Source organism: Cherax quadricarinatus, chromosome 7 (genome assembly GCF_038502225.1).
Source record: "Cherax quadricarinatus isolate ZL_2023a chromosome 7, ASM3850222v1, whole genome shotgun sequence".
Lineage (NCBI taxonomy): Eukaryota > Metazoa > Arthropoda > Malacostraca > Decapoda > Parastacidae > Cherax > Cherax quadricarinatus.
Genome location: NC_091298.1, coordinates 47,533,996 through 47,551,176, shown reverse-complemented (window position 1 = coordinate 47,551,176; position 17,181 = coordinate 47,533,996). Strand labels below are relative to the sequence as shown.

Below are 17,181 nucleotides of genomic sequence, written 5' to 3'. Positions count from 1 at the left end.
GCTTGTGTTAATCAAATTTTGTGGCTCTCTCATAAAAAATTCATTTTGATCTTCGACTCTCAGTCTGGTTAGCGGCTTGCTAAAAACTGAGTCATATTGGGACTTGAGTAGCTCACTCATTTCCTTGCTGTCATCTGTGTAGGACCCATCTTGTTTAAGTAGGGGCCCAATACTGGACGTTGTTCTCGATTTTGATTTGGCATAGGAGAAGAAATACTTTGGGTTTCTTTCGATTTCATTTATGGCTTTTAGTTCTTCCCGCGATTCCTGACTCCTAAAGGATTCTTTTAGCTTAAGTTCGATGCTTGCTATTTCTCTGACCAGTGTCTCCCTACGCATTTCAGATATATTGACCTCTTTTAGCCGCTCTGTTATTCTTTTCCGTCGCCTGTAAAGGGAGCGCCTGTCTCTTTCTGTTTTACATCTACTCCTCCTTTTTCTTAGAGGAATAAGCCTTGTGCATACATCGAGTGCCACCGAGTTAATCTGTTCTAGGCATAAATTGGGGTCTGTGTTGCTTAGTATATCTTCCCAGCTTATATCGGTTAGGACTTGGTTTACTTGGTCCCACTTTATGTTTTTGTTATTGAAGTTGAATTTGGTGAATGCTCCCTCGTGACTAATCTCATTATGGCGGTCTGGGGCTCCGCGCATACATGACTGAACCTCAATTATGTTGTGATCTGAGTATATTGTTTTTGATATGGTGATATTTCTTATCAGATCATCATTGTTAGTGAAGATGAGGTCTAGTGTATTCTCCAGTCTAGTAGGCTCTATTATTTGCTGGTTTAAATTGAATTTTGTGCAGAGATTTAAAAGCTCGCGTGAGTGTGAGCTTTCATCAGAGCTGCCTCCTGGTGTTATTACTGCAACAATATTATTTGCTATATTCCTCCATTTTAGGTGCCTTAAGTTGAAATCCCCCAGGAGCAAGATGTTGGGTGCAGGAGCTGGAAGGTTTTCAAGACAGTGGTCAATTTTTAACAGCTGTTCCTGGAATTGCTGGGATGTTGCATCCGGAGGCTTGTAGACTATCACAATGACTAGGTTTTGGTTCTCGACCTTTACTGCTAAAACTTCCACTACATCATTTGAGGCATTTAGCAGTTCTGTGCAAACAAGTGACTCTGCAATGTACAGGCCAACCCCCCCCTTTTGCCTGTTCACTCTGTCACATCTGTATAGGTTGTAACCTGGGATCCATATTTCGTTGTCCAAGTGATCCTTTATGTGGGTCTCAGTGAAAGCCGCGAACATTGCCTTTGCCTCTGCAAGCAGTCCACGGATGAAAGGTATTTTGTTGTTTGTTGCTGGCTTTAGACCCTGTATATTTGCAAAGAAGAATGTTATCGGACTGGTGGTATTGTTGGTACTGGGGGGGGATTTTTTTTCCGGCATTAGTATCTGTATCTGTTGGTTTGGAGTGGAGGCCATCGACTTTGGTTCCACTCCAGGAATGACTGGATTTGGTGTACGATTTCTGCCATTTCCTGCCAGTTTTTTTTTCCTTCCTGGCACTAAAAAACCTCTCCCCCTTGAGTGGCTGTGGCTACCCAGGTTTTCCCATGGCCTGGATGTTTTGTATCTTTTTGTCCCCTTTAGATGGTATGCCTGGCAATTTAAGTTATAGCACAGTCTTTCCTGTACTGAAGAGGGACACAGTTCAGGGTGAAAAAGCTTACAGGAAGGGAGTTTGCATTTTCCTGTTGTCATATGGGCATGGCATTTCCTAGGGTGGTCATAGTTGCACGTCCCATCTGTTTTTCCAGATTTCCCATGCCAGCAGATACCGAGTGCATAGTATGTGCACAGGCTTGGTTTCCGTTTGCCTTGGGTTTCTGTGACTGTATTCCCTGTTGGTGCATGTTTCCCTGTCTTACTTCTATCCTCCCTAGCACCAACAATGGAGCTCCCACCAGTTGTTTTTGGTAATATATCCTCACTATTGCTAGTGGAGTCCTCTTGTTTGCTATTTCCTGCGATATTTCTAGTTTGCAATATTGGTTTTATCTTATCTTTGACTACACTTGTTTCCCTACTATGGCTCCTGTCCCCTATGAGGTCATTTATATGTATTCCTTCCTGCGTATAATTCCCGACTACCTGGACAAAATCTCCAGCTTCACCATTACTGTCTCCCAGGACAGCATCTCCAGCTTCCCCATTACTGTCTCCCAGGACAGCATCTCCAGCTTCACCATTACTGTCTCCCAGGACAGCACCTCTAGCTTCACCATTACTGTCTCCCAGGACAGCACCTCCAGCTTCCCCATTACTGTCTCCCAGGACAGCACTATCAGCCCCCCATTTACTGACTACCAGGACATCATCTCCAGCCTTACAGTTTCTGACTACATGGCCAGTATCAAGGGCAGTACCATTCAGCCCGGACTTTTTATGTTCCCATCTGTTGTAGAAAGCTTCCAGGTTTTCTATGAAAGCAGCTTTGATGTTGACCTCTTTTAATACCCTTGTGATTTTAGTCCACAGATTTATCTCATTTGGGCATACCCAAAAACACTTCCCTGTTTTAATACTGCTTGTAGCTAGTTCTTGGATATCTGCACAAGGGGCGTGACACCAATTTCCACAGAAATGACAATTTATGCATGTGGAAGCCCGTTTGTTTGACTGACCACAGACTACACACAGCTTCATAATGATTTGAATGGTTGATTTACTGCAATTCTACTAGCAACCTCTTGAATATTCTATTAATAACCTGCTAGGTGGTGCACAACGAAACCGTTTGAAACCAGTCCAGGGTTCGGACCAGTCAAGGGTTCGGACCAGTCTATCTGATCTGATCAGTGGGTCACTTATTTAAACCATACTGGTCGGTGATTTGAGCTAACACATGAAGGATCTACTGGAAATTATCTACCCGAGTAATATGTGATTTGATTGATACAAAAGTATAACTTGCGTGTTGAAGAGCCGGTGACTGCTGGCACTCCTACAATGATGAACGGTCGACCTCCACCCTTGTTTATCAATCGCTGTATCTAGCTTCTCTATTTTTTTTTTTCTTCTCCACCACAATAAATGCTATATTATCACTATAGTTGACTGGTGCAAATTTTGGAGGAAGGACGCTTTTTCTGTAGTAATAATTGCTACTCGTTGTGTATATTGCGACCGCTGGTAACTACAGGTTATATGAAATTCACAGTAACGTCTGGTATTTCAAGAAAAAGAAACTAATGAAAGGGAGAGGATGATGGTGGTGGGGGATGATGTTGGAGGGGGATGGTGGGGGTTGTGGCAGGGGTTGCGAGGGTGGAGGGGTTAGTGAGGCAGCAGTAGGGCAGAGTGGTGGAGTGGAGTGGTGGGGTGGAGTGGTGGGGTGGAGTGGTGGGGTGGAGTGGTGGGGTGGAGTGGTGGGGTGGAGTGGTGGTGGTGGAGTGGTGGTGATGTGGTGGTGGTGATACGGTGGTGAGCTGATGTGGTGGTGATGATGTGATGTGGTGATGATGTGATGATATGGTGATGATGTGATGTGGTGGTGGTGATGTGATGTGGTGATGTGATGTGAGGAGTGTCTGGGTATGGTTTAGGGTTTTTAGTGGAAGATTTTATCAATAATAGGCTCAATGGATTTACTATGCCCAAATCTGTCTGCTCAAGGATTTTAATGGAAATAAGTCACTTCACCTGGCTTTTTAGATTATTCTAAATAATTTACACATATGTAACTATGTATGATAATTATACTTGAGTGTACCTGCACCTAAATAAACTTACTTGATATCTCATTAATTTGCACATGGGCCCATTTTTCTAATACTGATATCAATACAAGCAGCAGCATCAGAATTTCTATAAGGGGGGGGCTTAAGGGGGGCTAAGTGGTTGATACAGGGGGTAGGGGACTTGTTTTGAAGCAGTGCAATTACTACTAATTTTATTTTGGGATGATGAGAATTAAGGGATTTTTTTTTTTTTTTTTGGAGGGGGGAACTTCAGCTCCTACAGTCCTCCCTTAGTACCACTCTTCATCACTACCAGTAATTATGTTTCCTTATACTTGTTGCCTTCATTCACCTATCAATAAGTAGGCACCTAGGTAAGTAAGTTGTCACCTAGGTAAGTAAGTTGTCACTTAGGTAAGTAGGTACCTAGATAATTAAGTTGTCACTTAGGTAAGTAGGCACCCAGGTAAGTAAGTAGGCACCTAGGTAGTAAGTTGTCACCTAGGTAAGTAATTAGGTACCTAGATAAGTAAGTTTATTTATGTACAAGTACACATAAGTACAACAATCATACACAGTGTAAATTATCTAAGATAACCCAAAATAATCAGCGATTCATTTCCATTTTAGTGTCACTACTGTGGGTTATATACCGGGGAAGAGGATCAAAGAACCTCAATGGAAATAAGCCAGACTGAAATACTTTCCTGGGTTATCCTGGGTTGCTAACACTCCGAGTTAATAACCCAGTAAAATTCTCTAAAACCCAAGAAAGCCAGAGCATTTATTTGGAGATTTTACAAAAGGAAATATAGATTATTTGTAAGGTAAATACACTGATACTTTGCAGAACATACATATAGATGAGCAGCAGGTGTGTAAGATTATTATTATAATCAAAGGGGAAGCGCTAAATCGGTAGGTGTGTAAGAGGCACCGTAGAACACTGTTGGGACACCTAATTAAAAGCCTTCTTCAACTTGCCGCTAATTAATATCTTCATAATTTTAGCCTCAACCCCCACTAACAATGACCCGGGAAGCACGTTAATCACCTCACTCTGAGTTTTAAGGTTCAAGATACTTTAGTTTCCGTATAAATGCGAGTTTATCAAGCATTTTTAACATTACTTTGAAAAACATTACCTGAGCTGCAGGAATAATGGCGGGCCTCCTTGTTTATAGCCGCCACGCTTACCAACATCACTACCATAAAAATATGACTTTTATTACTAGAGATTTATATATTACATGCCACTTTTATATTTGTTTTATTTATTTTACATTGAAAAAATAAATCAACAGACACTATGACATAAAAGAAGCATGTTACGCATGTTTGTTTTTGGAAGGGTTGGTACACATGCCAGAGTGATAATGCTTTTCCACTATCTTGCTATAAATAGCAACTTTTATTGATTTGTTTTAACACCTCAGATACCCTGATTTAATTTTAAGTCTTATTTTAAATATTATCTACAATTTTCTCTTAACATATTTACTCACTGCACTTATTATAACTGAAGACATCTGCATGTAGCACAAGCTGCTAACATTAAACCTGCTAACATTATCTTGACTCACCCCGTTAATAATCAAGAAATATAACTCTACTCAAGGCAACGTTTAGATTTTTAAGCATTCACGAGTAATATCATATTATTTAAAATAAAATAATGCAATACACATAATAATAACGAAATCTCTACTATACTAAATATTGAGGAATTAAAATAATGAAGATGTTAGAACAGGTGTTGGAAAGATAATAAAGAAAAACACATATTCCTGAATTTACAGCAGTAGGAGCAGCACCTGTCTCCTGTGTGTATAAGACAAGTATAATATCAAGTTTAATATGAAGGTGAAGGTGAAATATTCCAAGACACACAAGTTTATACTGACTTTAGAAGATGATACACTTGGCAGCCTGAAGAATGAAATACGCAAGTTTGTTGAGAACACCTACCATCAGAGTGTCAGGTAATATTAATGGTCAGAAGTAATGTTGGATCTGGATGGTAACTTTGTACAAGTATACATAAATACACATATAAATTGTGTAGAGAACCTAGTAAGTTTGTACATGTATACATACATAGTTAAATAAATCGTACAGCAGTATATGTGTAGTTTACGCTTCCAGGGTAACCCAAAAAAGTTAGTGACTTATTTCTATTGGGGTCCTTGTGATAATAGTTGTTTAAACCTTCAAGTTAAAACAGGTAAGTAATTTAAGTATATGAAAAGTAGTTACAATATAACATATATTAGTACTGTTTTAGGAAACATAGTGAAAATAAGTCACTGACTTTTTTTTCCTAGGTAATGTCAGTATATATGATAATTGTACTGATGTGTACCTGAACCTAAATAAACTTATAGTTAGGAAATGTTTGTCAGAAGTCAAGGATGTTGTGGTGGCTCTACCATCTTGTAAATTATGATGAAAATACTTTAGGAAACTGACATTAAATATTGAGTCACTTGCAACATTTGGGAAATCTTGCAGAAGTGTTTCAATCTTCAACTTGTTGGTTTTGTAAACTATTGACATGACATGTGTCAGACACTGCAACATCTTGGGATCATGATACAGGCAATTCTTCTGTGCTTGTCTAACCTACAGCCATGACCTACTTACACTAGTGGATTTGTCCAGTGATGACCCTGCCTCCTCCTGCTTCTACTCACCTGATTGCAGTACATAAGCCACTTATCCAAACATATGCTATACTTTTCTCAAGATTGATGGACTGAACACATCAACTCCAGGCTGAGGGACTGATTACCTTAAACTCCTCTTCTTCCACTGTTATCTGTATTGGACTGAAGAAGCTGCTGGCTTGTGAAAACATTTCCTCAGTAAAGATTCCCCTATGTTGCAAAAGTGTCTCAATCTTCGTGTTTAAATTATTTTTTGTTTTAACATGTAAAACGTTTCCCACCAAGGCAGGGTGACCCAAAAAAGAAAGAAAAAACTTTCATCATCAACACTTTCACCATCATTCATACATAATCACTGTCTTTGCAGAGGTGCTCACATACAACAGTTTAGATGTCACTCCAAACTGCCAATATCTCAAACCCCTTCTTTAAAGTGCAGGCATTGTACTTCCCACCTCTAGCACTCAAGTCTGGCTAACCAGTTTCTCTAAATCCCTTCACAAAATATTACCCTGCTCACACTCCAACAGCTCATCAGGTCCCAAAAACTATTCGTCTCATTCACTCCTATCTCACACACTCATGCACGCTTGCTGGAAGTCCAAGCTCCTCGTCCACAAAACCTCCTTTACCACTCCCTCCAACCTTTCCTAGGATGACTCCTACCCCGCCTTTCTTCCACTACAGATTTATATGCTCTCCAAGTCATTGTACTTTGTTCCATTCTCTCTAAATGAACAAACCACCTTAACAACCCCTCTTAGTAACTCCACACCTCTTAATTTCCACACTACAAATTCTTTGCATAATATTTACACCACACATTACCCTTAGTCACGACATCACCACTGCCTCCAGCCTCCTCCTTGCTGCAGCATTTATAACCCATGCTTCACACCCATATAAGAGTGTTGGTACCAGTATACTCTTGTATATTCCCTTCTTTGCCTCTATGGATAATGTTTTTTTTTTTTTTTTTTTTTTGTCTCCACAGATACCTCAAAGCACCACTCACTTCTTTTCCTTCAACAATTCTATGGTTAACCTCGTCTTTCATAAACCCATCTGCTGACAAGTCAACTCCTGAATATCTGAACACATTCACTTTTTTCATACTCCCTCCCTCCAAAGTGATATCCAGTTTTTCTTTATCTAAATCGTTTGATACCCTCATCACCTTACTCTTATCTATGATCACTTTCAACTTTCTTCATTGACACACCCTCTCAAACTTGTCTACTAACCTTTGCAACTTCTCTTTAGAATCTCCCAAAAGCACAGTATCATCAGCAAAAAGTAACTGTCAGTTCCCATATATACACCCTTATTACATCATTATTAGAAGTAACTTGGCTTGTCTGAATAAATCAGTTGGTTATATTCTGATATTGTATTACTGTACTTTAGGCTAAGGTTGCCAACCACTACTTTCCAAAGCTCTGGGAGTAATTTACATTTTGCAATACACAAATAACCTGCACGTAGGAGAGGGGAGCTTATGATGACGTTTCAGTCTGACTTGGACAGTTTACAAAGTCACACTAACAGAAAGGGGAGAAGGAGGCAGTACGTATATACGTATAGGGCCGTGGGGGCATTGACCCCCAAAACCCTCTCCAGGTAAACTCCAGGCCAGCTGACAGGGACGGGACAAGAGAGAGGTAGTAGAGAAATGTAGTAGTGGGAGTCAGTCAGAGGCCAAGAAAGAGGAGCACTGCAGGAGAGCTAAGGGTCCACAAGCGATAAGACAAAAAACATGGGGGTGGAAAAGTAAAGGACCAAAGCACCTTAAGTAGAAGCAAGAAAACCCAGACAAGAAAAAGGAGAAAAAGTAGAGAAGGAGAAAAAAGAATATGCAAGTATGTATTTCCTGTGGAAACTTATTTGGGAAATAGCAATAACAGTTCATTAATTTTGGTTGCATTGCAGGTATGAGCCAATTAATGACTATTATTGAGTTGCCTTGTGCCTGCTGGATGCAACCAAAGATGCACCAGACTGAAGGTGAAAGTTAAGTACTATGTTCCACAGTCAGCCCTCCTGGCCCTATATCACTCGCTTATTTACCCCAATCTCACCTATGGAATTTGTGCATGGGGCTTAACAACAATAAACCATCTCAGACCATTAATTACCCAACAAAAGGCTGCAGTCAGAATGATGATAAATTCCCACTACAGACAGCACACTCCACCAGTATTCAAAACTCTAAACCTACTCACCATGCAAAACATCCATACTTATTACTGCACCTACTACATTCATAGAACACTTAACTCTGATATAAACCCTCCCCTCAAACGTCTCCTTACCAACCTCAACAGAACACATGACCATAACACAAGGCACAGATCACTCTTTGATGTTCCTCGTGTCCATCTCACGCTATGCAAAAACACAATGCACATAAAAGGCCCTAAAATCTGGAATTCATAACCTGTGAATATAAAAGAAACACTGTTTATAAATTCAAGCCTCTTCTCAAAAATCACTTACCCACCCACAAGTAAATAAATACTGAATAATTGTATCTCATAAATGTTTCTCATTATTGTATCTCATAAATGTCTAATCTGTGACCCAATCAAACATTATTTTTAATTACATTACCTAACAGAATACTCCATTCTACTGAATGCTCAGCAACACAGTAAATGACCATATGACCTGTCTTTGTAATACTGTACTACTCATTTGTGCTAAATTGTTATCTGTTTACAATAATGTTTTTACCACTGAATATATGATTGCTTAGTTAATCTTAAATTAATTTTAAGCCTGCCCATAATGCTCTGCATACAAGGGGCTTTGAGATGTTGCACTGTAATAACTGTATTCCTTTGTACTTCACTGTATCATGTTCAAATTAATAAATAAAAAGTTTTTGTAGGTTAGGTGGGTTTCATTAGGTTTGATTACATGTTTTACCATTTGGAAAACAAAATACTATCTCTTCTTTAAAACAATCCTAATATTGTGTGTGCAGTTTAAGCTATAATTTTTGGCTAAAATTTGCCAAGTAGCAATTGTATAATTTTACTAACTTTTACTACCCCAGGACTGTGACAGTCATCATAATCTCATAATACTGTATTTAACATGGTGGACACATGAGCTTTATTTAGAAAATAAATTATTTTACAAACCCCTTAGGAAGTAAGTTGGAAAGTCTAATGACATTGACTGTTGTGCAAGACAGGTATACAATACCGACAAGATGAAAGTTAAGACACTTGTGCAACATCTGGTGATCTTTATTGTAGACGTTTCGCCATCCAGTGGCTTTATCAATACAGTTGTAATTAGAAAACAGAAGAACTATATACAAAAGATGAGGTAATCAGTCCCTCAGCCTTGGAGGTGGTGTTTACAGCACCATAGTTGTAGAGAACCTCTACAACCACGGTGCTGTAAACACCACCTCCAAGGCTGAGGGACTGATTACCTCATCTTTTGTATATAGTTCTTCTGTTTTCTAATTATGTCCAAGAATCTGTATTGATAAAGCCACTGGATGGCGAAACGTCTACAATAAAGATCACCAGATGTTGCACAAGTGTCTTAACCGACATTGACTGTGTTGGGTTATCCTAGGTTACTAACCTTCTTGGTTAAAAATGTTTTTCTTATTCTAGTAAAGGGTTTGAGGGCACTTAACTAGATGTTATAGTCATACATTATTGATGAAGTATATAAACTTGACCTAGGATGACTGGTTGAAGTCATTGTGGTGTCATTAAGGGTACACATTATTCCAAAAAGTATGCAAATAAGATAAATAGGCAATGTTGGGAAACTCTAATGAGAATATGGTTGAACCACCAGGGGCTTTCTTAATACAGTACTTGAACCACCAGGAGCTTTCTTAATACAGTACTTGAACCACCAGGAGCTTTCTTAATACAGTACTTGAACCACTAGGAGCTTTCTTAATACAGTACTTGAACCACCAGGAGCTTTCTTAATACAGTACTTGAACCACCAGGGCATTTCTTAATACTTGAACCACCAGGGGCTTTCTTAAAACAATACTTGAACCACCAGGGGTTTTCTTAAAACAATACTTGAACCACCAAGAGCTTTATTAATAGCTACAGTGTTTGAATCACCAGGAGCTTTATTAACAATACTTGAACCACCAAGGGCTTTATTACTAGCTCCAGTGTATGAATCACCAGGAGCTTTTTTAATACATTGTGAGTGAAACATCCTCGTTAAATTTTCCTAATGAGAACCATGTCTTATGTATGCTAACATCATTGTGACTTATTTCTTTTAATGTCCTTATTGTTTATCACATGATGAGGGCCTCACTGAAAATAAATCGCACTGACTTTTTTATTATTTTAGGGTAAATCTGTGCCAGTCACCACCAGTGTATGCTTACAGTTACAGTAATCCCTGCTTAATGACTTCACATAATGTAATTTTGAATAATGACTAAAAAAGCTATAACTGGTTCCCATTTGTTTAATAACTGGTGACAAAAAGTCAGTGTTCTTGGTTTGATGAACTCTTTGTTTATGTAGTTATGTGTTTAAATTAGTTTATGCTATAATGTGAATGTCTTAGTAATCATTACCCACCAAAAATAAAAGGTCTTAACATTGAATTTACATATTTATAGCACTTGAGAAATAGGAGGCATTCAGGTTTGATACAAGGAAGGTGAGGATAAGTCCAGTTCCATGGATCAATGGCCCCTCACCAGCATCCTGGTGAGGGGCCATTGCTTTTGGAGCAATGGCCCCTCACCTTGCTTTTGGATCTTAGCACTAAAATGATGCCTTACTAGCATGATTTATGAAAGTATTCTTTGCCATATGGCTGGTATGCTATTGGGGGTATTGGATCTGTAGCATAACATACTATTTTAGCTTTTGAGAGGTATTAACATTTCCACACCTTAATTAGTGTAGCCACTGAAGAATTTTAGTTTAGCATATCTTGTTTAATTTGTTGTACTAGATATTTGAATGGTATAGGGACAATTTTTCCAAGTTATATTTCAAGTATAATTATATCTTTATCATTCATAATTCTGTTTTATTTTAAGTTAATAGCCAACAAAGTATTAGTTTTAATATTTAAAACTGAAGGTTAAATAAGGTTGTTTCTTTTCAGGGAGCCATTAACAGTGAGTCTCAATGGATCAGATCCCCTTGTTGGATCTGAAGATGTAAGCCTTCAGAGTCTTGGTGTTGTTAATTGTGATATGCTAACAGTGCTAATCCCCTCAGTTGCTACACAAGCTAAAACATCTTCACATGAACAAAAGTTACCTCAAAAGGAAGTTGCAGTTTCTACATCAGCTTCTCGGTCTGAAAAAATGGAGAGTAGTAATAAGGATACCAGTGAACAGAAATTGGCAGAAAGGCAAATTGACCCTAAACTAGACAATGAAAGAGAGCTCCTCTCAGAATCAAAAGATGGACAGCCAACAGCAAATTTAGAAAAAATATTTAACGAGTGCAGTCCTACATCACCGAGTCAAGCACTCAATCTTTTGATTCATCTGATCATGCTGGAATCAGGGTTTCATATGGAGAATAATTCAGAGCCACCAGCTGGGTGGAATGAAATGGTAGCAACTTTCCGCTACAGTAACAGTTCATTACCTGACTTCAAGTGTACTCTTGTTCTTGTTACAATGGGAGATGTGAAGCAGGTCTTGGCTAGTTTCCCTCAACAGGAAAGTGAGATCAATGTCCGCCTGGTTATTGGGGATTATGCCAAAGACACCAAAAGTTCACCAATTAAAGCTAATAATCTGGTTCGTGTTGCACAGTTAACTCGCACCCTGCGAGATCATCTGCTCCACCCATTGCAGGTTGCTGCTCATGAAGCCTTAGGTGTACCAGCCCCATGGCATTTAGCTGGACTACCACATGAGTTGCTATTAATGATTGCTAGTATGTTGGATTATTGCCAGGTCCTCAGATTAAGAGCAACATGTCAACGTTTAAAATACGTCATGGATGATAACAAATTGTGGGAAAACCTTTTCAAAAGAGACTTCAGTAACCTCTATAGTGATACCAATTATCGAAATTTAGTAGATTGGAAAACTGAGTATAAAAAAGCAGTGAATCGAAGAAAAGAATGGAAGAGGTTGGAAGATGAAGGACTAGAATATGTCATCCCAGGAGTATTCCCATCTTCTCCCTTTATGCCTGGGCATCCGCATCCTAGAGGCCCAAATCCATATCCAGTTCCTCCTCATCCCCAACCTAATCCATTTTATGACCCAGACAGTCCATATTTTTCTGGAGAGATTCCACAAATGCCTGGTATAATCCCAGATATTCCCGACCCCTTTTTTCCTTTGGGTCCAATTGGCCCAAGGCCTGGCAATCCCTTCCAGCCTCCTTTCATGCCTACCCGACCCAGAGCACCAAGAGGCCCAAGATTTGATTTTTTCTAAGCTTTTCACTTCACTTTAGCAATTATGATAAGAAAGGTATTAATGTTTGTAAGAAATTAATGTTAGTGAAAAGTAACATTATATCATTTATTAATATTTAAATCTTTATACTGTATATGTTTATGAAAACATTAATCAGGGGTAGCTCCAGAATTTCTATATAGGGGTAGCAATTTGGTTGGAAAGGGGATTAGGCAGAGGAATCTTGAAGCTCTCTTATTTTTATTTGGAGATGGATGGAGTTTATGGTGGCTTCAGCTTCTTCCTCCTCTGTTGCTACCAATGATTACAGTAATGTTCATGTATACATATTCTTCAATGTGTCGTTTCCATCAGAGACAACTGAACCCTTTCCATGGCCATCATGTAGATCAACGTGATGCCGGGGTCCCTTGTGTAGATCTCTGTTTTGAGCACAGCTCATTCAGATAAGCTGTGAGCAGTAAATTTTGGCCTAGATAAGAGAGAATTCATACCATATATCTCAAATATATCTCATCCACAGTAAATATAAAAAATTATTTTTGAGAAAATTAAGTGTGGCTTTTTGCTATAAAGCATAATGTGTATACAGAGGTTACTTAAATCCCTAGTTTAGGAATTAAGGTAATCTTGATATTAGTAGAGGGATGAATTTTAGCCTTAGTGATCTACCTGCAGTTTATAAGCTGTAAACCTAATACACATGTACCAGTAAGTATCAGTAATCACTTCCAAAGCCATTCTGCCTATTCCTATACATCTGTATATTGCATGCTATATATTTTGTTGATTTATTATACATTGTTTATAATGAATGACAGTATATATTCATACACTATTCTTATTTAGCTAAATGGATTGCCAATATCTATTAGGTTTTAAACCCTCCAGGAAAGGGGGATTAGCATACATTAATCCAATTAATTGGAGCTACCCGCTTCAGGTGCTATATATGCCCCTTATGGATTCAGCACTTCCTATTATAACTTTTTTTGTTCCAATATTCCTGAGTAAACTTGTACATAAAAATGTATTCACAAATGTTTGTACATATAAAAACTTAAAACACAATAATGTTTTAATAAAAATATACAGTAATCAAGTTAAGAGCTAAACTCTAAGAGGTCAAACAGTGCTATATTTCTTAATTTCAACAAACCATCCATATCCATTTTATTAAATATTTCTGGGATAGACACTAATTAATACAAGCTTCTTAGCACTTGGCTACATATGCAAACCCATATATGTACTCCTCATTTATAGTTTCTTGGCCTTTCCAGGGAAATGCACTGATACTGATTAAAGGCTCTTGATCCAAGGAATTGAAGGAATCTTTTCCTTGAATCAAAGCTGATTACCTCCCATTTGCCAGGCACTGTATGACCCTTACAGGTTTAGGCTTCCCTGTAGGTTGGTTGGTTAATCTAACAATGGTCACATAAATGTAATTATAATCTGCCTATCTGGAAGGCAGGGACTGCTCATGGACCTGTGGCCATTTGGTGGGTAACACCTCTGGTACATGTTAAACAGGAGGTTTAATGTGGCAACCACCAACCTACCTGGAGGGTTTTCCAGGGGTCAGTGCCTCCATGTCCTGGTTCATGACTAGGCCTCATGGTGGATCAGGGCCTGATCAACAAGACTGTTACTTCTGGCCTCACTGAACATGCTACCCTCATGGGAAGTTTGATGCTAGTGAGGAGGAGGGGGCTCTTTATCCAAGGAATCGGACTTTTCTTCCATTTCCTTGGATTGAATCTGATTGCTTCCCATTCCTTAGATGTTGTATGGCCCTTACAGGTTTATTTTTTTTTATTATCACACTGGCTGATTCCCACCAAGGCAGGGTGGCCCGAAAAAGAAAAACTTTCACCATCATTCACTCCATCACTGTCTTGCCAGAAGGGTGCTTTACACTACAGTTTTTAAACTGCAACATTAACACCCCTCCTTACAGGTTTAGTGCTTCCAAAATATAATCAACATGCTGGTACAAGAGAAAGCTTGTTTTTATTGCATATTTCACTGTTTCAGAATGTCTGGGGCATTTTGTGACATTTTACCTGCATTATGCATCTATAGTAAATAATGGATGCTATATTGTGTAGTAATGTGCATAACTGCATTCTGGTGGTGGATTGTGACCTAGTCTGCAAGTGCCAGTACTCAGCTTGTAGGCTTCTGTTCATGATTTACCTTGTGGCTTGTGAGCCTCAGTGGTGAGCTCAATATTATCAAATGAGTGGGGTGGCCTTCAGTCTACTGGTGATCAGCAGTGTAGTGGTATATCTGGCCAGACTGAAGCATCAGAGGGTATGTATTCTTAGCTTCTGTGAGTGCTTACATGGCTTCTTGATGGGTATTAGTATATACCTTAGGGCTGTTGATGTCTGAGCTTGGTAAGGTATCAGTTGTAAAATGAAAATAGCTCAATGGTATCCTTGCACTAATTTAGGATTGCCTCTTCTGATCCCCTTCAAATTTTCAATGTCAGTATATCTGTCTCAATAGACTGTAGATGCCAATTTTATTTTATTTTATTTTTCTTCAATAATTTCAAAGTTTTTCTGAATGATATCCAACTTACAGGTGCTGAATCATTTAACCCAAAGAAAGGTCTGGGATCATTTTTGATGTGTAGGTTAAAACTGGCCAGTTTTATAGCATAGTGTCCATGCGATAACCTGAGAATGACACTTCTGATTGCCTTCAAATTCTAGAAACTGCTGCATCCTGCTTAATGGAAAATTTGGATTGGTTTTAAGAACATGAGAATGGAGGAACACCGCAGAAAGCCTACTTGAACCACTGGGAAGGGAAGATAAACGGGTTTCTACAATTCTTAAGATAATGATTTAAAGGAAACAACTTAGATGGGTGACAACTAAATGTACAATGAAAGTTTTATTAATACCAGTGATAATTCCGTAGGCTGTAGGATCATGAAGGCAGTGATTGCAAACTGTGTATCAGAGGCAGAGTATCCAGGCAATCCCATAATGAAGGGACTAAATTCTGCATGCAATTTTGAGTTTAACCCTTCGGGGTCGACAGGTCCTCTCTCAAAGATTTGTTCTCAGGGTCGGCCAAATTTAAAAAAAAAAAAAAAAAAAAAAAAAATTCTTATGAAAAGATATTATGATCGGGAAAAGATTTTCTGACACCAAAAGTATGAAATTTGATGGAAAACTTACGGAATTATGCTCTCGCGAAGTTAGCAGTCTCGACGATGTTTACACATCGGCGACTTTGCCCACTTTGAGCCCTATTTTTGGCCAATTCCAGTGTACTAGTCAATAAAAATCATAACTATTTCGCTAGAACTCTATTTTTTTCTATCGAATGAGTACAATTTCACACAAATTTAAAAAGATGCCAATTTCCGAATAGGGTCCAGAATAAACAAGGAAGACATTCCTAGCATTAAAATAACAAGTTCTCTGTTCATTAGTCACATCTCCAGGCCCCTCTTATATTTCTTTGGCTTTCCACTTTGAATTTTTATTCTTACAAAAAAAAAATAAGATTTACTGTTATGCAGATTACTGGTATAAATAATATCAGCACACTTGTGAAAGAATATTAGACTCACCAGTTGATGTGTATTGGACACTTGGCATGACTTGTTTACTTTTGAACTTTGGTAAAAATCAAACATTTCTGCTACTTTGAGCTCAATTTCAAGGTACTTTTCATTGTAAAACCAGTCAAAATCATCTCAATTTCTGTAATGTCTTCCATTCTATAAAATAAGACCAAGAAAACTAGAATACAACAATAAATACCATACGAAAATACAGTGCAAAGTCGCTGTTTTAATCCAAAAACACGGTCAAAGTTTTTTTTTTCTCATTACGCACTGTGTGCTGCAGGATTTTTTTTTATACTGCGCACACTGACCATATAGACCCATTCTTTCATATGTAGGCCTACCAGCTTTCTCTCACTAGATTTGAGGGCGCTAGAATTTAGACGTACTAGTATGTCAAAAACCCTGGGTCATAAGACGTACTAGTACGTCCGAAACCCCCAAAGGGTTAATACAGAAATAATATTAGGGTCTGAATTCTTGCATATACATAGGGTGCTAACAAGAATAATACGAATGGTCTTCAGTGGAATAAAGGCAACACGGTTTACAAAATGTAGGGGAAATCATTGTTTTATTTTTTTTTATTATCACACCGGCCGATTCCCACCAAGGCAGGGTGGCCCGAAAAAGAAAAACTTTCACCATCATTCACTCCATCACTGTCTTGCCAGAAGGGTGCTTTACACTACAGTTTTTAAACTGCAACATTAACACCCCTCCTTCAGAGTGCAGGCACTGTACTTCCCATCTCCAGGACTCAAGTCCGGCCTGCCGGTTTCCCTGAATCCCTTCATAAATGTTACTTTGCTCACACTC

The 17,181-nt window shown here is 38.6% G+C and overlaps 2 protein-coding genes across 4 annotated transcripts in view; one reads left to right on the top strand and one right to left on the bottom strand.

Annotated features, from left to right (window-relative positions):
* wap (DDB1 and CUL4 associated factor wap) overlaps positions 1–4,896 on the bottom strand; it is an 83,372-nt gene extending 78,476 nt beyond the window's left edge. For all 3 annotated transcript variants that reach the window (XM_053774011.2, XM_053774010.2, XM_053774009.2), the window contains exon 1: positions 4,841–4,896. The gene's annotated coding sequence lies outside the window, so the exon portion shown is untranslated. The remainder of the gene's footprint in view (positions 1–4,840) is intronic.
* Positions 4,897–5,450: 554 nt separating this feature from the next.
* ntc (nutcracker) lies at positions 5,451–13,841 on the top strand. Its single transcript, XM_053774008.2, has 2 exons — positions 5,451–5,677; positions 11,486–13,841. The coding sequence occupies exons 1-2, from the start codon at positions 5,553–5,555 to the stop codon at positions 12,783–12,785; spliced, it is 1,425 nt and encodes a 474-aa protein (XP_053629983.2). The 5' UTR covers positions 5,451–5,552; the 3' UTR covers positions 12,786–13,841.
* Positions 13,842–17,181: the final 3,340 nt, after the last annotated feature.